Source organism: Xiphophorus hellerii, chromosome 19, assembly GCF_003331165.1.
Source record: "Xiphophorus hellerii strain 12219 chromosome 19, Xiphophorus_hellerii-4.1, whole genome shotgun sequence".
NCBI classification, from domain to species: Eukaryota; Metazoa; Chordata; class Actinopteri; order Cyprinodontiformes; family Poeciliidae; genus Xiphophorus; species Xiphophorus hellerii.
This window is the reverse complement of record NC_045690.1, coordinates 12,018,332-12,039,289: the sequence shown is the minus strand read 5'-3', so window position 1 is coordinate 12,039,289 and position 20,958 is coordinate 12,018,332. Positions and strand designations below refer to the sequence as shown.

Here is a 20,958-nt window from a genome sequence, read left to right as displayed (position 1 = left end):
TCTACTGATTCATTACAATCCAAGCCGTTATTTCAGCTAAGTTTGATGATAATGGATTACAACAATTGAAAACCCCAAGATTCAGTTTCGTATTGAAATTAGAATGTCACATGAGACCAATGAAAGGTATTTTCACACGGAGGTTAGGCTATGGCCATGTTTTGCCCTATATAATCATGAGGAAGTTTGTCCAAAACATCATTGCTATCTAATCTGGCTTGCTTACACCATTGTATCCAAGCATATTAATGAAAGGTTGAGCGGAATGAAAAAAAGTGGTAGAAAAAGTTGTACAAAGAAATGAACTTTTTCATTACATTCTAATTTACTGTCATGAACCTGTATGTAGATCAGGGTTGTGAGAATTTGTTTTAATATTTTTGACACTTTTTTTGTAATATTTTTCTGCAAAATAAAAAAACAAACAGTTCAGTTAGTGATTTATTTATTCAGAAATTAAATTGCAACAAAATGTTTGAAGGTCACAAGAAATAATACAATTTGAAAAGCTGAAACATTACCAAACCCACTCCAGCAGTAAGTCAAATCTGAACACCTCTGCACTTTTACTACAACAGTTGGTAGGAATCCTTAATTTATTTACACGACTAACTTCAAGGCAGAAATATCAAAACCTTGGGGCACCGTAGTCGTCAGGCATCCGTTCAATGTTATACCTGCAAACAGAAATGAAAAGTATTAACCAAAACATCTTTGTTTAAAACTAAAACATGCAAGGTTTCCAGATTCTGAGACAATTTGATATTTGTTACCTGTGATTTGAGATGTACATGATGGGCACTCCAGGTATCTTTCTGACTCTTCTCTTCAGATCTCTGTCCACAGTGGCCAGGATGTAACACTTGTGCTGCATAAAAAGTTCTATGTAATCAATCTCTATATTCACAAACATCACCACAATATAATGCATTTAACTGATTTACATGGTATCACCTAAAATAATAGTATTCCTAATAGATTGTCTTTGTAAAATGTAACATTCAGAAGAAACAACTGATGGGACAATTAGCACTTCTATTACTTAGTTATAAAAACAGTTTGCCATTAATTTGACCGTCTTGTTTTTCTCCATTCACCAACTGTGTCAACTGCCCAATTTGTTTGATTATTTTTCTTCTGCGGTCCTTCAGGAGATTAAGGTCGAATCACATTTCACATTTTTCTACACCAACTTTCAGAATAATACCTACAAGGCAAAACTGCTCATATCTGTTCAACCTGTAATTTTACCCTTAAGTAATTTTTTCACACACAGAAAATCTCTAATTTGAAATTGATCCAATTTATGTTTTACATTATTGCGATTGTTCTTAAATTTATTTATTTATCCTCTAATCAGAGCATAATCACAATTGGTTCCTGTGCCAAACAAAAAGATATGCACAGCCCACAAATCTAAATGTTTTCATGTCATGCTTCCTAATAAAAGGCTATGCGCTGATCATGAAGTTTATTTTACTGATCAACGTTTTGTTGTTCATAAGTGTTTAAATTTAGCTCACTTGCATTCGCTTTAGCAGCTAAAAAGGCTAAAGTTAGACATTTTACCAATTTAGCTATTTTATGCCACTATATTACTCTGGATGTTTACTGTATGCATTTATTTTACCTGGGTCACCCTTTGCACCAAACAGTCATCAGCATATGTGCCCTTATGTGCGCATGGCAGACGCTCAAAACGTGGATCCTTGGCTATCCTGTCAAACAGAAAACATTGTTTAGATGGAAAAGAAGAACTACATACATGTTGTATGTCTGCAGAATTAAATGATTGCTGGAGATGATACCTCAGTGCAACTCTGTATTTCATCCCCAGCTTCTCGATCTCAGCCATCACACAGTCTGTGATATAGGGTATACCTGAAGCAAATCACGTGTCAGGGGGAAAATGATTTAATTTTATCTGTCATAACCATTAAATAACATTCTCTAACAGAGCATGCATTAAGTCTACATTTAGAGTTCAAATACTTCTTACATTTGGCATACAGGCAGTCCATCATAGACTGAACAATGTCCAGCTTGGCTTTAATGGAAAAGTTGATGAAATTGGTATCAACAAGAACATGGTATGGTGGGCCAAGCTGGGTGTTGTACTGAAAGAACATGCATGACGGATACTTGGTGCTGCAATGAGAACGAAAAAGAAAAGGTCAAAAAGTGCACAGACCACAGGTTAAAATACAGTTTATTGAGTTGAGTGGCTAACGTACACTTCCCGCTCCTTAAGTTCTGAAAGATCTTTCTTCTTCTTGTCTCTCTGTTTAGCACGGTCTTTTTCTTTTCTATAAAGCAATGGCAAAGTTCAAATGAACTAGTTTTTTTAATGCTGAATCCAGTGGTCAAAGAACTGCAACAGATATGCAACCAAATTAAACTGCAGATTTTAGGACTTACATCCTATGATCTTTGAGATTAATCATCCTTTTCATTGCAGCAAATTTTTTTGTCTTCTGCTTCCCCTGAAAGAAACACACAGACATCCGACCAAATAAAATAATTTATATCAAATGTTTAGAGCATCAGTTCCCAAATCACTAAGAGCAAAACACACTAGTGAAAGTTATGTATTGAAGCATAATCAGTAAATCAATTAAATTAACAGCAAAAATATTTTTGCCAACTATTTACATTTTTTTTCCTTTTTTTCCAATTGTAACATTTACAGTACATATATTTTTTATTATTATCTTTTTTTTTATTTACTTTGATTTTTGAAGAGGATTTCAAGGCTCCACACTTTATGGCTTAATCTTAACTTTAGAAATGACTAATTTATAACATCCCTTTGATGTAAATAGTAAAAGAAAAAAAAAACATTACCAGAGTTCAACCCCGTCTGAAAACTAGTCTACATTTGAAAGCATGAAACAAACACTCAATAATTATAGTCAATAAATTAAAGCATCATTGACACATATTATTTATTGCGATATTTTTCCGATGTTTCCTTCAATACATTTGAATGTTTTTGGTTTGCAGCAAATCAAAGCCATTTTTAAGAAATTTGGAATGCACAGGTAGGCAGCACAGTTGCCTTGCAGCAAGAAGGTGCTGGGTTCGATTCCCGGCCCGGGGTCTTTCTGCATGGAGTTTGCATGTTCTCCCTGTGCATGCATGAATACTCTGGCTTCCTCCCATAGTCCAAAAACATGACTGTTAGTCTCTCTAAATTATCCTTAGGTGTGAGTGTGTGCGTGCATGGTTGTTTGTCCTGTCTGTCTCTGTGTTGCCCTGCAACAGACTGGCGACCTGTCCAGGGTGAACCCCGCCTCTCGCCCGTTCGCTGGAGATATGCACCAGCACCCCTCCCGACCTCTCTAGGGACCTCTCTCCAGTGTACCGAAAATGGATGGATGGAATGCAACTTAAGACCAGTAAAACTAGTATTTTTAACAAAAAAATGTATTCCTGCTAAAAAAGTATGTCCATGTATTATACAATACAAACAAAACAATTGGTAAGTTACATCCCATGTACTAAATATCTTTTTTGTGTTGGTTCTTGTATAACTAACTCCACTTTATACTTAATCCCCCCTACAATGTAGAATGGGCTTTTTTTCACAACCCTCTCAAGGCTGCAGCCACCCTATTACTTTTTCTTTCCACTCAACTTTCTAATAAGAGGTTCGAACACTGCACTGGGTTAGCATCAACCTTTACTAAAGATTATTGTAGCTTACTTTTCCTGTGAAGTGTGATAACTGGTCATGACATAAGAATTGATCATTAACTTTTTTTTTTACTGGCTTGTGCTATATTAAATTTTTCTGAGAAATTTTTAGGTTTGCCATAGCTGTAAAGTTATTCATCAGATTAACAGAAACAGAAAGCGCCTGAAATATATCGCTCAATAAACATTCTTATTTGTGTTCAAATGACATTTTCAACGATATCCTAATTTATGAATTTAGATTAATCTTATGTTTAGAAGGTAGGATTGTAATGCTAGCTTGTTTTAATGCTAGGCAAACTGTGCTAAAGCTAGTAAGGTATATCTCAAAAGCATGTCTCCATAAAACGCTGTAACAACAAAAGCTGTAAAAGTGTAATAACCAAATTAAAGGTATGTCAACTTGAATGTTAATAGGTTAAGATGAAGTAGGGAGAAATCGACATTATTTACCATATTTCTGAGTTTCAGGCTTTTAGTCTCTGGAATCAGCTGCCTCCTCGTGTGTCGATACTAAGACGTCATAAGTAAGCGACGACTCTGTCCGAACGTTCCGGTTGCTATGCTAACGACTGACAGCCGAAGGTAAATGCAGTGTTTATTAAACATGTAGTACTTGTAGATCTTATTGGCAAATATAATACCTTGTTTCACCCCTAAAGTTGTATGTAGGTTTCTGTAAAGATATTTGAATGTGCGGCTTGATAACTAGCTATTATTGGCTCAGAGCTTTCTAAAAGGACGCCTGGCTAACCTGGCTAGCTGTTAGCGCTGTATTTTCTTTCTGAATGCTGCCGTCGTAGCAGTCAGCCTCTGAGCGAGAATTGATGATGTTGCAGTTTACCTCATTGTTTCTCTCCCTTATTGATTTCTATTTGTCAGCCTACACGTTAAAATAGATTTTTTTTCTTAGCTGTCTGCCAGGATACCTTTAATAAATAAAGCTAGCTCAGACATCTCTTCAGTTTCAGTGTTGTTTTCGAATAGGATTGTAAATACAATCAGATTGAACTCGTTTTCCTGTGGTTTTCCCTCACCATTCAATAAATTTACAAGGTAATTCATTCACGTAGTGTCCCCATTCATTGACAAAATTCATGTTACAATGATTAACAAGCTCAAAGCAAAGCAGTATTTGTTCAGTCTTGTGTACATTTGATAATTTTGTCTTCACTTTTCTCATTCCGTGGCAGGAGTTTGGACTTGCCCGGCGGTGTGTGGCAGTTGTGAGAGCACGGAGGGATCTGAGTGAAAGGCTGAAAGATGGTCTGATGGACCGCCGCTTCTTCCTGACCCTCCTCTTCTGCTCTGTATCGTGGATCTTGTTCTGGGAAGTACGGTGGAAGAAAAGAAAAGAAGGTCAGATTGAGGAATGGCTCCAAGTACATAGCCTTTCTCAATACAGTCACTTATTTGAAGGTACGTTTTTTTAGACTAGTACATATGAGTTGCAATATACAGAGTTTGTTTTCAGACGTTTCTGTGAAAATCTTTCTGACTTGATTTATGTGCATGTCCATGGTTCTCAAAAGGTGATATAAGCGTCAATGGTGTATCAGTATTTGGGTGCTCAAAATACATTTTAGCATTTTCAAGGTGAATGCTGCATTAAAACATTACCTGTGCTTTATAGCTGAAAGTATTAATGTTAATTAGTTATTAAGAGTTGTCAGTCAAAAGAAATAATGTTGCCAATGTCCTGTCTATAGGTTAACAATAATTACAGCTTCATTGTTTTGACAGTAACAAATGTGGTGTAATTTATATCCCTGAATTTACATGGAAACCAGTAAAAATCACGAACGATATTGCCATCAGCCATTCAAAAAAATTTTATTTCATGATTGTTTTCATTTTATTCCATCAAAAATTTACATTCCTTACTGTAGACTACATTTTCACCAACAGAGAATATTCTGAAAATGATTACAGTGATAATATTTAGTATTAGTACAGTTAGCCGAAAATCTAATTACAATTGACAACATACAGTATTTAGTGACACTGCTTTTGGAAAAAAATCTGATTTGACATCAAATGCATCATCTCATTGGAGGAGATGTGAGCAGAATGTAAGTGTGGGTATTTAAACACCAAAGAGCACTAAGTATGACATGTAGCAGAACTTAAAATTTTGCATCTCTGCAAGGATTGCTTTTTGAACATATTTTTTCAACACTTAATGCAGAGAGAAGTTACAGTAACAGCTGCTAGTAGCTGCCTAAAAGGTAACATTTAAGTGGTTGCTTGTGCTTTTCAGAATGGTCTGTTTAGCTGGTCCAAAAACTCATCATAGTTATTGAACTACCAGCATTGTATCCGAGGGTCTGATTACACTCAGCAAAGCAGCGAAAATAATAACACAAGCGTTTATTGCTCTGTTTATGGTGTAAATATATCAGATCCTTACAATTAAAACCTCATACATCCGAATGGATGATTAAAACTGCTTAAAGTATCATGTTTCTCATACAAGTACAGCAGTCTGAATGCTTGGTGAATGGTGTGATTTTTGACACTGGGATTCCCAAGTCTGTGTAATTTTCAAGGAAACCCCCTTGTTTGTTTTTGTTATCAGAAGGTTGGGAATGAATATTTTAAAGAACAGACATCAGCAGAGACTTGAATATTCTTGTACTTTTGGACATTTCTATGTGGTTTTTATGTGTCGCACAGATGTGCAGACACTGGAAGAACTGAGTCTGAGCGCGCTGAGTCGTCTGGAGGAGGTGGTGAAAGAGCAGCAGCACTGGAGGGAAATTGCAGAAGCTCACATCAAGCTGCTTCGAGACTTTGCCTTCCAGGAGTGGCTTAGCTCGCAGAACCTAGAGCACTACCACCACATGTAAGTAAGAAAAGCCGTATTCATAGGGTATTCATGAATTCATGAACACCCTATTAAGGGATTAGTACTTTAAATGTCATTAGCTTTTTTATTTTAGGCGCTGCATTTCTTTTTGACTTGCCTTGTTTTGGTTGTCAGATTAAGGTTTTCTAGATGCTAGAAAGGATTGTTTAGATATTCACATAAAGTAATGTTTCCAGTCTGCTGACACTGATCCATCCAGGCTTCAATGTATTATGCACCACAAATCTGGAACAGACTTCCAGAAAACTACAAAACTGCTGGTACACTGAGCTCCTTTAAATCAAGGTGAAAACCCAATTTGTTTAGCATTGCCTTTGATTAATAATAACTGGGATACAGATTAATTCTAGTCTGCATTACAACTTTTTATCAATTTATTTTTGGCCATTGTAAAGTTTTTTTTGATGTGTGCGTATGTTATAATTTTTTATTGTAAAGCACTTTGAAAAGCCTTGTTGTTGAAATGTGTTATGAATAAATTTAACTGTTAAGAAGGTTCTAACTATAGTTCTAACTATTCTCATCTTGATTTACTCTGAGTTAAATTTAAGTCTTTATTACTGACTTAAATTTAACAGAAAATTTCAATAAAATTTTCTGTTCTCACAGTCAACTTAGTTTGATGGAATATGATTGTAAGGCAAAATTTAAGTACTGAAAAACCTAATCATAAGCCTGAGTGGTACTGTGACCCTAAGTCCTTACTCAGATTGGTGTTGACTCTGGATAATAATGCAGCTAAATAAGCTTCAAAATACTATGGCAAGTAATGCTGCACTGTTCAACACAATTTAAAAAGGGAACAATGATATAATTCTAAAATTGCATATCATGGGGAAGGAAGTACAAACACTACCTTCTTTTATTTTTTATTTCAAATGTCATCTTGACCATAAACTTAGAACTCATAAGTACACACCCAGCAGCTGCTTACGCAGAAAGTTAGACTGACAATTAAAACTTGCAACAGGAAATTACTTTTTAGCCATAAAACATTAATCAGTTTGCAGAGCATTTTTTCTCTCTCCTTGTCTAAAAAAATATATTTAGAATGCATACACTGGACAAGCTGCTTCTTTGCTTAGCACCTTGTTTATCTGAAAACACTGGGGATGCCATCATGCACAATTTCACACAAACTAGTTTTGTCCAAGGGACAGCCTCCTATGTCCTATAACAGCAGCGGTGTGGCTTATTAGACAGTAGCGTACAGGAGCTGCAGGCACGGTGGAGTGGTTTGCTGTAGAATGCTATCTTTAGTTATTTAACTACCCAAAATACTTTCATTTTTGTTTTGTTTTTTTCTCACACCAGACTGAAAACCTTGGGTTGTATGAATCTGGATGACCTGTCTCGATTCGACAGTCAGCTGCAGCTCTCTTTAGCTGCCTGGGGTTACTATTACGACGACTACATAAAGCTGTCCACAGGCATCAAGATTCTGCAGACCTCTAGAGGGAGTCGAGACCAGGACTACGAGATCCGGCTGGTGCGCAGCCTTGCTGAGAGGCGTCTGAATGAGAAGTGGTCAACTGGTGAGACGGATTATTTTTCTGTTTCTTTGAGCTGTGGTCGCTTTTCTTCAGCTTTTATAGTCAGGGTGTAAAAAAGGGACAGGTTGCGTTTGAGTATTTCTGTTGGTACAAAGTTCACTCGTTGAGTGTGACTCAGTAAGACAGAACAAAAATTTTCCATGATGACACTCATGTATGTGTAGCCTCTGATAACTTTAGTGTTACTTTACTTGTATGCAGAGCACAGAATTTTGCGTTTTCTCTCAGTAAACCATAACTTTTACTTTCACAGTGATAACAATAAGTCGGTCCACGAGGGCCGGCATCCTGCAAGTTTAAGTTCTCTCCCTGGTAGTACCAACAACCTTTTCAACATGTCAATGTTCTTCTTAGGCCTTCTAACGAGCCATCATTTGATCCAGGTGGGTTAAACCAGGGAGAAAACTAAAACATGCAGGATGCCGGCCCTCAAGGAATGACTTTGGGCACCCATGTTCTAAATAATAATGCATTACAACTAAATGTTGTCATGCTCTTGATGCTTAACTATTCCTCTTGTTCCTCAACATTCCTTTCTTTAGGTGTGGTTTTCAGCTATCTGTAACTTAAGACAAGTTATATGGAAGATCATAATAAAAAGCAAAAGTATAATCATTAAAATTTAATTTGATGCTTTAGAAAAAAATGTTCTGTATAAATTTAATCATTGTATTTTTTTTGTTTTCCTCAGCGGGAGCTCTCCTTTTTGGCTGTACTGTGGCACTGTGCTTTTTGATAAGGGACCTCATGTTTTACGTGATTGGTGAGTTCAGGATAAGCTGTTGGGTTGATTGATGGGAAAAAAAAAAAACCTAACAAGTTAGTAAATGTGTTTGTGTAGCTTTTAATATAAAAGAATTCTGCCTAGTAAATCCTCCTTTCTTTTGGCAGGTGGAATTACTGTTTCCATCATAGCGTTTTTCTTTACCATCAAGTTCCTCTGTGAGCTCGCAGCTAGGATCGTTAGCTTCCTACAGAATGAGGATCCTGGAAGAAGAGGCGACCGCAGCATCTACGACTATGTCCGCGGCAACTACCTGGACCCTCGTTCCTGTAAGGTCTCGTGGGACTGGAAGGAACCACAGGAAGTCGGGCAGACGATGACCTTTAGAGTTCAGGTAAAAACATATTTATAAAAGGGATTAAGACTAAAAATATACACAGTGCCTTCAGCATTTTGTCCTGTCACATCAGTGTTTGTTGTTGTTATAGTATTTTTTATGGTCTCTCTCTTTATTTTGAAGTTTACACTCATTGTTATTTGTAGACAAGCTTAAGCTTTGTCAGGTGGCATGGGAAGCATCAGTGAACATCAGTCTTTAAATCTCTTTATTGCAGTGCTGGCTGTGGTTCAGGTCATTTATAGGTGAATCTCCACCCCAGTGACAAGCCTTTCACAGCTTCTAGCAGCTTTTCTTTCTGGATTGACCTGAGTTTAGCTCCACCAATCACTGCACCAACTCTGAGTAGTTTCCTTACTGCCACCACAATGTGTTATTGAGGTGGGAACTTCTCAGGGCAGTTTGCTCTACTTGTTTTTATTTCCTGGTAATAGAGTAAATGGGGCTGAATGCCAATGTATGTGAAACCTTTCAGATTTTAATTTGTTACAAATTTTTTAAGTTGTGCATCCCTTTTCCTGTCTCTTCTTAATTATGCAAAGCCTTGCGTTGATCTGACACATAAAGTCCAGCAAAATGAATTGAATTTGTTGCTGAACTATTACAAACTGTGAAAAATTTAATGGGATATCAATAAATATGAAAGACTCTGCATCTACTATAAAACCCATAATATCTGTCTCTGAAAAACAGTGTTTACAAATATAAAGTTGTTATTCTCACATTGTGCTTATGCTGTTTCAGCTTTTTTACAAGAATGGTCAACCTTTCCCTGCACATCGGCCTGTGGGTCTGAGGGTGAACATCACCCACATCGAACTGGCTCTGGACATCCCTGTCACCCAGGAGGTTCTGCAGGAGCCAGAGTCCAACGTTGTGAAAGTGGCCTTCACAGTGCGCAAAGCTGGACGCTACGAGGTTGCTGTAAAGCTGGGTGGCCTCAATGTGGCCTACAGTCCTTATTATAAGATATTCCAACCAGGTGAGAAGATAGTTTTATTTTCTTGTGCTTGATTTATGTTTTTTTTTTAAAGAAATCTTATACATTTTTTAATCTTGTCATTTCTTTTCACAGGTACAGTTGTTCCATCTAAAACCAAGATAGCCTACCATTTCTCCACCCTGGTGCTAACAAATGGCCAGCAGCACACTTTGCAAATTGAACCCAGGGACGAGTATGGAAACCCCACCAGTAACTCCACGTCTCTTACTGACGAAGAAAACTACAGTGTCCATATTCACTCTGTAAGAGAAAACATCTTGTTCTTTTTCTGACAAAAAGTCAAGTGAAAGTCTGGATCTATTTTCAAGCCCTGTTCACAGTGAGTTAAACTTTGCCAGTATTCATGCTGCTGTTTTGTTTCCTGTTTTTTTTCCCAGCTTGGTATTGTGGATGATGACAGCTCAGATGATTTCTACTGTAAGTCAGTTTCACTCAACAAGCAGCAGTGCCAGGTTTTGCTGAGACTCACCCTGAGGAAGACGGGTTGTTTCAGGGCCCGGATCTCTTATAAGGATCAGCCGCTCAGCAACGGGGAGTTTGACATAATTGTTCTCAGTGGTGAGCTTTCTCTATTTGCCCAGTAGGTCGTTTTTTATTAGCCTGTGTCTTCAGAGCCTAACACTCACATCTTTTCAGAGAATGAGAAGTCCTGCGTGGAGAAAAACGTGTCCACTCCAGGCATTAGCATCTACTTTGAGGCGTATCTTTACAGCAGTGGCAACTACAGCAGTTCATCGTGGCAGTTACCGGCCTCCTCTCTGCTAGCTCCTCAGAGGAGGCCCTCTATGGGCGAGGAGGATGAGGAGCATGACTCTCCTGTGGAGGGACAACCAGAGAAGGTGAAGAAACCAAAAAAAGTCTACTGCTACATATCGCCAAAGGTGGGTAGTGGATCTTAAAGATTATGTCTGCTTTTTCCTTGTTTTGTATTGGATGTGTTTAAGTTCACTGCAGTGATTTTTGGACGTTTGTCAAACAGCAACTATCTGTAAAGGAGTTCTACCTGAAAATTATTCCATGGCGCCTTTTCACCTTTCGAGTATGTCCAGGAACCAAGGTAAGTAAAATGAGACCCCAATTAAGGGCCATTTTTACTTTCTTTTAAAGCTAACAGTAGTCTTTTTCTTTTCAGTTTACCTATTATGGTCCAGACCCAGTTCATAAGTATTTAACTCTTGTGGTGGACGACGGGATACAACCTCCTGTGGAACTCAGCTGTAAAGACAGGAACATCATGGTTGCCACCTTCATTCGCATCCTGCACAAAAACATTGGTTTGTCTCAGCCTGGCAAGGATTTTATTGCTCTTAAAAAAAACCCAATAACGATCCTGTGGCAGTAATGTCATGTTTTTGTCTCCAGGCGGCTCTGAGACCTTTCAAGATAAGGTAAACTTCTTTCAACGTGAACTCAGGCACATTCACTCCAAGAAACCTCGCACCAAAACCTGCCTAAAAATTGCTCGACATGCTATTCTCGAGACGGTGAGTGCGTTTTCCTTTTCTTCGATAATAAAAGCAGTCTTCAAAATAAAAATACAGTAGTAATATAATTCCAGCAATGTTGTAACAGCTGAAATAATTTTGATTCTTGTGGTATTGTGCAGTCGTTAAAGGTTACAAGGAACTTCTCTGTGTCAGACTGGAGTAAAAACTTTGAAGTTGTGTTTCAGGATGAGGAAGGTAAAAAAAAAAAAAAAAATCAGCCATTTTTATGTATAGTATCTTATGAACGTATTCATACCCCCTTGAACATTTTCACATTTTGTCAAATTAAAAACACACTTTATTATATTATATTGAGACTTTATGTAACAGACCAACACAGTCAAAGTCTGGAAGTGGGAGGAAAGTGATGCATGATCAAGTAAACATCTGAAAAGTGGGGTGTTAACAGAGGGCTCAATTCATGCTGTACTGTACTTTTCATTCTACTGCACTTTCACACACTGCTTTGTGTTGGTCTATGACATAAAATCCCAACAGAATAGACCATTAACAATTTGTAGTGTGATTAAAAAACATTTAACAGGTATGAATACTTGTGCAAGACTCTGTAACTATCTAATTTATCTAAGTTAAAGTAATGCATGGAGTTGATGACCATATGGTTTGTTTCTTCAGCTCTTGACTGGGGTGGGCCTCGCAGGGAGTGGTTTGAGTTGATTTGTAAGGCCCTCTTTGACACGTCCAACCAGCTGTTTACTCGTTTCAGTGAAAATAACCAGGGCCTTGTGAGTTATTCCTTATAAATATTTCCATAATAAACCATTATATTTCAAATTGGGCTATAGGAACTACAATGAGACCATCCTTCATTCTCCAGGTGCACCCAAATGCTGACAGGCCGGCCCACTTACGCCTGAAGATGTACGAGTTTGCTGGTCGAGTAGTCGGAAAATGTTTGTATGAATCTGCTCTGGGCGGAGCCTACAAGCAGCTGGTCCGAGCTCGCTTTACGCGTTCCTTCCTGGCCCAGATCATTGGCCTTAGGATGAACTACAAGGTAGGAAGGTCGTTGTTTTCATTGTTTACACTGGTCTGTCATTATAGGTGTCTCATCATTTAAACATACTTCACAAAGCCAGGAGACGTAATCTGGTTCTCGGGATTATTTATAGAAATCCGGGCAACCTGTTGTGGTGTTTATCTAACCTGCTATGGGTTTCTAAAACTCTTCCTAGCCTTTAAAATCTGTTTTGAGAGGATCACAAGATTTGTTTGTTTTAAAAATGCAAGTTTTCTGTGTTCCTGTTCTGTTTTTCCACTTAGTACTTCGAGACAGACGACCAGGAGTTCTACAAAACTAAGGTCTGCTTTATCCTAAACAATGACGTGAGTGAAATGGACCTTGTGTTTGCTGAGGAGAAGTACAACAAGTCAGGCCAGCTGGAAAAGGTGAGGCAACACTTTGGAAAGGAAGCCCCCTTCTAATCTTTGAAGCAATTTCATCTAGGTACAGGCAATAAACTAAATAAAATTAACCAGATTGCTTGTTTGGCAATAATATTCTTTTGCTTATGAAGTGGAAAGTGGTGGGTTCATACATGCTTTTTCTTTATCTACGGTTTAAAAGCAGCTGCCAAATAAAATGAGCTTTAAAGTCCTGTGGCTGAATTGTAAACATCAAACTTAACTGGATTAGTTTCTGAAAACATCAGTTTTTCACCAACTCATAAATCAGAAGGTGAGCATGCTGCCGTATTGGAAAAATGTGTTACGTAGATCTAAACAGAAGGAATTGAGTTGTTTCATGTGAAACATTTAAGTTCCACATCATTTGTGTGAGAAGATGAAAGCTGTAGAAAACACTGTTCTGCTCATTCACGGCAGGACACACTACTTTAAATGGGCCTTTGCTGCCTTGTTTTATTTATGTTACAAATTTAAATATCAACTGATCATTTTGGGAATTAATGCTCTTAGTGTCCTCTAAAGGTCACATAATTAACAACTGAATTAATTAGAAAGTAGGTCAATCAGCTTTAAAGTTTAAGCAGTCAGCATTCAGAGGTGAGTGAAACTACTTTAGTGGAGAATGAGCTTCTGCATTGCATTACATGACATAAAGTAATGTTATTGGGTGTTGCAGGGATGCATATATGCTAATCAGGCATAACAGATATATTAAACAGGTTATAAACATTTTGTCATTAAAGTTTATGTGTTAGAAGCAAAAAATAAATAAAATGTTGAGCAGTGCACCTTCAGGTGTTTACTATAATCCATGCATTTCAAATGTCCTTTGGGTTATTTCACCAGGACATCATTCATGTGTAAACCGGCGCTGTGAACAGTAATGTGATCGGACTGTTACATCCAGCACAAGCTGATGTTCTTTATTGGATTCTGATTGCAGGTGGTGGAGCTGATTGCAGGAGGAGCCCAGATTGCCGTCACCAATGACAACAAGATTCATTACCTTAACCTGCTCGCTCAGTACAGACTAGCCAGCCAGGTGCGGGATGAGGTGGAACATTTCCTGAAAGGTAAGGTGATGTCTGCAGCTACACTCACTGTTTGCTCAAACCGCTTTCATTCAATCTTTCCAGTTACACTTACATCTAGAGGATAACTTCCTAATTCATTGCAGGTTTAAACGAACTAGTTCCAGAGAATCTGTTGGCCATATTTGATGAGAATGAGTTGGAGGTAGGTGTGTTTTGTTTTGGGACACGATTCAAGATACAGCCTGACTTGTTGTACTTCAAGTAATCTTTAAAACGATCAGCAGATAATCTTGTCTGTTTGCGTGTTCTCTCATCAGTTGTTGATGTGTGGAACGGGTAATATAAACGTGCAGGACTTCAAAGCCCATGCTGTGATTGTCGGAGGATCATGGCACTTCAGAGAGAAAGTATGTTAGCAAAGTCATCTCTCTGAATTGTGTTCCGCCAGTAGAGTCCTGTCACTTATTTCTTCCTGTTTCCTCTATTTTTACCCAACAGGTCATGAAGTGGTTCTGGGCGGTGGTGTCCAGTTTCACCCAGGAAGAGCTGGCTCGTCTGCTGCAGTTCACCACCGGCTCCTCCCAGCTTCCTCCTGGAGGATTCAACACACTCTGCCCCTCATTCCAGATCATTGCAGCCCCTACACACAGCACGTTGCCCACTGCACACACTTGGTAAGGAAAAATGCACAGTGCAGCAGTGTATGTTTCATGAATGTCAGCAGTACAGTAGATATACAGTATTTGCAGTGATCCATCTACTAAAAGCTAAGCTTTCAGGTAATGGATCCTGGAGAATGACCTTTTTGCTGCAGAGTTACTGATTTACGGTAATTGTCAGTTTCTTTTCAAATTTACATATTTGTGCCCAGTTCCTCTTACATAGTACAGAAAGAATCTTCTTTTTTTTCTGGATTCTAAAGACTTTTTCCTTGGCTGCACAATATGCTAATGATGTATCATTATCTCATTACTGAATGCAGTGTACCTATTGCAGAAAACACCTTCACTGCAATAAATGTTATTTACATCCCATGCACTTGGGCTCTCTAATACCTCTGAAGACACTTGTTTAATTCAGCAGAAAGTTTTAGAAAGTGAAAATATGATAAGGTGGAAAAGTTAATAAGAAACTGTAACCTTGTTTATTATTAAGGTCATGACTACTTTTGCATCACAATTAACTCTGATAATGAATGTTTCTGAGGAGGGCGCTCTCCACTCACTAAAAATAAAACGCACTCATGGAGAGGTTTCTAATTTTTATTTTTTTTAAAGATTTAATTTCTGAAAATAACAGAAATGTTCTCTGACTTCATACAAATTCAAAAAATGAATGTTATTTTGTGGTAGAAAAACTGTCTTACTTCTCAAAGGCAACTATCAGACCAACAACAGCAGCTGTCTTTTCTCCTGTAATCACAGCAGGAGGCTGACCTGACTAAACAAAAAATAATAGCTAATCTACCTCCAGTAATTATTTGCATCATGGTGGATTAATAAGAACATTTATCATTTAGGAAATAATTAACCTGTCAAACATGTAAAGGAGCAGTATTATGTGCCAAACGCTTTAACAGCAAATGTTGTTAAAGCAACAAATGTTAACAACAAATGTTGTTAAAGTGTTTGGGTTGTAATTTTACAAAATGTGGAAAAGTCCAAGCATCATGAATAATCTTGTAAGACCTCTGATTTCTATGGTGTGATCTCTGTGAACGTCATCTAAATCTGGCGTTGTGTCCAGTTTTAACCAGCTGTGCCTCCCTACCTACGACTCCTACGAGGAGCTGCACAAGATGCTGAAGCTGGCCATCAGCGAGGGCAGTGAAGGCTTCGGCATGCTCTGACTCCTCCATCACTGTGGCTCCACTCATTCACATGAAGACCAGCACTGCTCCACTGCCCCGGTTTCCTGCATTCATTACCATCCAACAGCTCCAACATCTCTGCGGTCCCAGTATGTCTCCGTCAGGAGGAGAGAGATGTTCAGGAAGTCCTGTTAAACTGAGGAAAAAAAACTGTGGCTACAGTCGTATGAACCCTGTTATTACTGTATGTACATACAATTGAATTTAGAAATAGAAACTGGGGGGGAAAACGGTGATATTGGGAATAGTTTTATTTCTGCTTCCCAGAGTTTGCTTAGCTTTATGCGCTTTGAAAGACATGATACAGGAACAAAGGCCTTGAGTTTTATTGTATAATAACTGCTTCTTTTGCATTTTGCAAACGGAGGAACACTTTAAGTGCAACAGCAGCCTCTACATGCTGTGGGTCATTCATCTGCAGCACTTTGGCCTTAATCGATCAGGGACTGATATGTGTTTTATGTAAATATATAAGCTCATTCTTTTAATTCAGAACCTGTACAGAGTAATGTGTGTATAGACATTTTCTTTTGATGTGTCAGTTAAGGAGAAGGGATTTAGTTGTTGCCGCATGTATGCTAGAATTGTATTTTTTTGTTTGTTTTATTTGCCTGCTGGATGTGAAGAAGGGGTTTTAAAGGAAGCCAAGTAGTTTCTATTTTCTGTTTTTACCTTTTTGAGTCTTGGGAAAGTAGTTTGTTGACCCATGTTTAATAACCTGCCTTATCCAGTCCCTTTGCCTCTGATTGTAACCAGACAGTTGCTCTGGTGAGGGAAACATATGTGATAGTAACAAAATATGAATGAAGGAAGTTTTTGTTCAATCCCTATGTAAGATTTATTTTATTGTTTCTTTGTAAGTCACCGTCTTTCATGTGTTTACCTCAGGATGTCCTCTGACACCTATGCATTAACTGTTCTGCAAGTTTCCACCCTCACTTTAACACCTGTAGCCATGTATTTTTGGATTCTGGATAATTTGTTGGAAAGCTCTGTACTTTTTGGGGGTATATGTTGCTTTTTTTTTTGTTAAGTTATTGTGAAACTATTTATTTTAATGCTTTGAGAGTTGTCGATACTCTGAGCCAGTGAAGGTTATTGGTTTGATTTTTCTGTGCGTAGTTGGTGCTGTTACTCTGTTGTTAAAGAGTTTATATTATCATTAGTCATTTTGTAACAATATGCCTGTAGGGGTGTTTGTACTACATCAAGTCCACTGAGGATTTTTTTAATTTCAATATTATTAATGTTGTGCATAATTCCCAAAAAGAGACTAATGAAGTTTTACTCTCTGTTGGCTCTGAATTCAGTTTTTCTTCTGAGAGATTGAGCTTTTCAGATGGTAAAGACACACAGAGTAATTTTTTTTATTTTAATTTTTTTAGCTGGCCTTTTGAAACAATAATTACAAATTTGGTCTTTGGGTTGTGCAATGTTTAGAACTGAGGTGAGAGCTGAAATGTGAATTTTTCATCAGGGCAACATTTCAGTATGAACACCAATGGCTGAAAACATTTCTCTGTACGGAAACGCATTACTTGTGTTATATGAAGCTTCTGAACAACGGTGAACAAGATTTGCTTTGTTGTTTTTAATAATTTTGTTTATGGTTTTACTTTTCTAGTCAATGTAAAGCTTGAATGGGCTTCTGGGTGAGATGGACTGAGCGTGACTTTTACTGATGTATATATTGTGAATTGGGGATGAACTACTTCGGTTTTTCCTTTTCTAAAGACAAGCCTCTGCGGATGAATGTTCAAAGATTGTCTGGACTGCAGGTCCCTCATGTATTGGAATAAAAATATTGGGATAAATTAATTTTTTGAGCATGTATTATAATCAGATTGGGTGTAAATAGTGAGGGTTCCTATTCAGTAAGGAAAATTATGGCATGGGAAAAGAAAAAGTAGTATTGAAAAGTTACAACACTTTTATTCTTTTTGTTCTGATCCATCTGTCATTTCATTTTTTAAATTTGTTCATCCATTCCTCTGTTCATTATCCATCAGTTCATCTATTACCTTTGATCCATCAACCAACTAACCTGCCAGCCATGTATACATCTATTTGTCCATCACACATTTCAATTTTTGTACAAAGATTGTTGTCCGCAATTATCCATTTATTTCTCTCTTTATCTATTCATCCAGCCACCATCTGTCATCTCTCTATCCACCTATGCATCCACCTTTCCATCTGCCAGTTCATTTTTTATCTATCCATTTGTCCATTTTCTTCTTTTCTCACTTTTCAATCCTTGAGTCTGAAAAACTGAAGGAACCATAATAACGTTAACTTGTGTATATTTTAACCACAAGGGGGCGCTGACTCTGCATGTTACACTACAGTAGGTCAACAGTAAATGGCAAGAGCCTGTTCGCCTAAAGAGCTGTGTTTAATATTAACTCAGACCAATCCATATAAAATCCTTCCTTTTCACACATTTCCCTAAACTCTGATTTAAAAGCCGTGTTAACACCAGGCTTACTGAGGTCAACCTTTTCACACAGCCAAGTGGAAAACAACTGGCTCCCCTTTGAACACAGGGAGAAGTGGCATAACTGACAGCCATATCAGCACAGGATGTGATGGCATCCTAATGTTGCTTAACTAAATGTTTTCTTCCTGAAATCATTTTGAAGGGAAAAAAAAATACACTTTGCTGTGAACATTCATCTCTCATGGCCCTCCTGCTTGTAGCACACCCACATGCTCAGGGGAGGTTTCCAATCGGTGTGGTCTGAATATTAACAGCAGCAACCAGAAAGGCATATTGAAGCACTTGGAGGCAGGGGCATACTTATTCAGCTTTGGCGTGCACCTGTTGATTTACATAATGGTATTTCTCAAATTACCCCTCAGAAAGTCATTATCCTGTACTACAGTACTCTGCATGCTGGAGCTGTAAATTAACATATATGGATGCATGGTACAGCTGCAGGGAAAAATCTGGCAACAATGAATGAATTCATCTTTTATAACCAACACCATAATCTCACATTTGCCAACAGTACTGCAGTTGGTCTTTTCTTTTTCTCTAACAGAGTCCAGGTCCAGGCCTTAAAATCTACTCTTCTGCAACTTTTAGATGTCTCTCTTCTCCAACACACCTGAATTGAATGGCTCATCAGCATCTTTTCCCTCTGCAGAGGCCTGGTAATGAGCCATTCGTTTGATTCAGGTGTGTAGTAACAGATGTACATCTAAAAGTTGCAGGATAGTAGGTCTTCAGGACTGAACTTGGAGTTTTCTACAGGATCTGAGGACAAGGAGAACCGTGACCAGTCATGTTTGTGCAAAGTTTCTATATCGTCCAAATTCCTGGGTCCTCTGCCATGCCTTTTTCAGATCCTTACATCACTGTAGGTTTTCTGAAAGATTTAGGTCTGAGGGCTGGAATGGCCATGAACCCTTGTTCAATGTTGAGTGAACCAATTCTATCTTGATTTAGACTATATATTTTTTGTGTGTCATCAAGATGTTAGTTCTTTTATTTGATATAGTCAAATAAAAGGATGGATTTTTCAAACATTTTCAGTAAGACATTACACTGCTGAGATAAACTGATTCATTTTAAGGCGTTGCTATGAGTGCCAACACATTTCTGGGGATTTCCTGAGAGCACATCACTACACTTGTTTACTATTCTGTAAACAACTTCAACACTGACTGAGGTTTGTGTTTGTAAAAAAAAAATAAATCTTGGGTTGTACCTAATTCTCTTCTTCTGAATCAGACACATAACTTTTTGTTAGATGTCCATCAGCTCCTCTGATTAAATGTAATTGTCTGCAGACAGGGGGGTTTCCCTGTGCTGCTAACAGGACCCCTCCTCTTGCTTCCTCCTAAACAACCATGGGCTCTGTCTGCTTTCCATTTCAAAACTCAGTTTCTTATTTCCTGATTGGATGCCGCTGATTAACTGCCAACTTGATTGGCTAAAGTTATTTATCATCTGCGGTGATTGGGCCGGTCTAAAGCCGGGTCTTAATCAGGCCCAGTCAGACACAGGGGAGTCTCATCCAGTAGGGGTTCTGGATGTAAATGTACTTTTCTTTTTTTGTTGTTGTTGTTCCCGGTGTGGTTGTTGATAACTTGAAGTGAAAACAGCTGGAACTTGAAGAAATGCATTTTATAGTGATGACAATAGTCTGGCAATGAAGCACAGCACAAAATCTTTATCAGTGGAATACCTTTACTGATTTTTTTTTTTTTTTGTCTTTTGATCTCCTGATGTTTCACAGATTTCCTGCTGTTGTTGTTGATTTTATTTTTTTAGTATAATCTAAGGTTCCATAGCCAGGCACTCAACATCCAAAGACGGAGATGGCGCACATTCAATGTGGACAGCATGCTTAAAGTATTGAAAAAAACTTTGTGGATATTATTAATTGTCCTTCAGCTGATGACTGTCTGGGTTATATATAAGTTGCTGTAGAGAAGATTCACTGGGGCAGTCTTCCTGCAGGGATTCACAGTGGTATTGTTTTCATAGACTTTGGAAACATTTCAATTCTTATATTCTCTCTTTAAAGACGGGGCCTCTAATGTGGATTGTCCAAATGTTTGACAAATACCCACTCCACCCTTGCTGACAGCAGAGTGTCACTAAAGAATATATAAACATGCTTTGTAGTGGGAATTACCCTCATGTCTAAAGTACAGCAACAGACGCCAATAGGGCAATGTTTTATCTTTGTTTGCTGTTTAAATGTGTGCATTTTAATCTAGACCAAACTATCTCAGATAAGAAATTTTGTATCTATGATTATTTTAGACATTTGCTATAATTTACCATTATTGCTTTTATTTGTTTCTGTAAAAAACATGACATTATTATTTATTCACATTATATAAAGAACAGATGTTTATGTTGTTAAAATTGACATACTTTATA

General features: G+C 37.8%; 2 protein-coding genes across 2 annotated transcripts; one reads left to right on the top strand and one right to left on the bottom strand.

The window, feature by feature from the left end:
• Window positions 1–428: 428 nt before the first annotated feature.
• fcf1 (FCF1 rRNA-processing protein) lies at window positions 429–4,246 on the bottom strand. The gene is made up of 8 exons (XM_032547400.1): window positions 4,150–4,246; window positions 2,419–2,483; window positions 2,235–2,306; window positions 2,000–2,148; window positions 1,809–1,881; window positions 1,631–1,718; window positions 774–868; window positions 429–677 (listed from the first exon to the last, which is right to left on the bottom strand). Exons 1-8 carry the CDS (start codon window positions 4,150–4,152, stop codon window positions 629–631), a joined length of 594 nt encoding a protein of 197 aa, XP_032403291.1. The 5' UTR covers window positions 4,153–4,246; the 3' UTR covers window positions 429–628.
• On the top strand, window positions 4,224–17,879 carry arel1 (apoptosis resistant E3 ubiquitin protein ligase 1). The gene is made up of 22 exons (XM_032547399.1): window positions 4,224–4,281; window positions 4,890–5,115; window positions 6,373–6,541; window positions 7,880–8,100; window positions 8,810–8,881; window positions 9,010–9,236; window positions 9,984–10,221; window positions 10,315–10,484; window positions 10,620–10,800; window positions 10,879–11,123; window positions 11,222–11,299; window positions 11,375–11,516; window positions 11,605–11,726; window positions 11,849–11,924; window positions 12,366–12,475; window positions 12,568–12,747; window positions 13,014–13,139; window positions 14,101–14,230; window positions 14,335–14,393; window positions 14,509–14,598; window positions 14,690–14,865; window positions 15,938–17,879. The coding sequence occupies exons 2-22, from the start codon at window positions 4,968–4,970 to the stop codon at window positions 16,038–16,040; spliced, it is 3,063 nt and encodes a 1,020-aa protein (XP_032403290.1). The 5' UTR covers window positions 4,224–4,281; window positions 4,890–4,967; the 3' UTR covers window positions 16,041–17,879.
• The last annotated feature ends 3,079 nt before the right edge of the window (window positions 17,880–20,958 follow it).

What these genes read in the sequence shown, in the direction of transcription:
- arel1 (XM_032547399.1), top strand. Translation starts at nt 4,968, where the DNA reads ATGGACCGCCGCTTCTTCCTGACCCTCCTCTTCTGCTCTGTATCGTGG. An exon ending in GTGAAAATAACCAGGGCCTT is followed by an intron (nt 12,476 to 12,567) that starts GTGAGTTATTCC and finishes TTCATTCTCCAG; the next exon opens with GTGCACCCAAATGCTGACAG. An exon ending in CATGGCACTTCAGAGAGAAA is followed by an intron (nt 14,599 to 14,689) that starts GTATGTTAGCAA and finishes TTTACCCAACAG; the next exon opens with GTCATGAAGTGGTTCTGGGC.
- fcf1 (XM_032547400.1), bottom strand. An exon ending in AATCTCAAAGATCATAGGAT is followed by an intron (nt 2,307 to 2,418) that starts GTAAGTCCTAAA and finishes ATTGCTTTATAG; the next exon opens with AAAAGAAAAAGACCGTGCTA. An exon ending in GGACTGCCTGTATGCCAAAT is followed by an intron (nt 1,882 to 1,999) that starts GTAAGAAGTATT and finishes GATTTGCTTCAG; the next exon opens with GTATACCCTATATCACAGAC.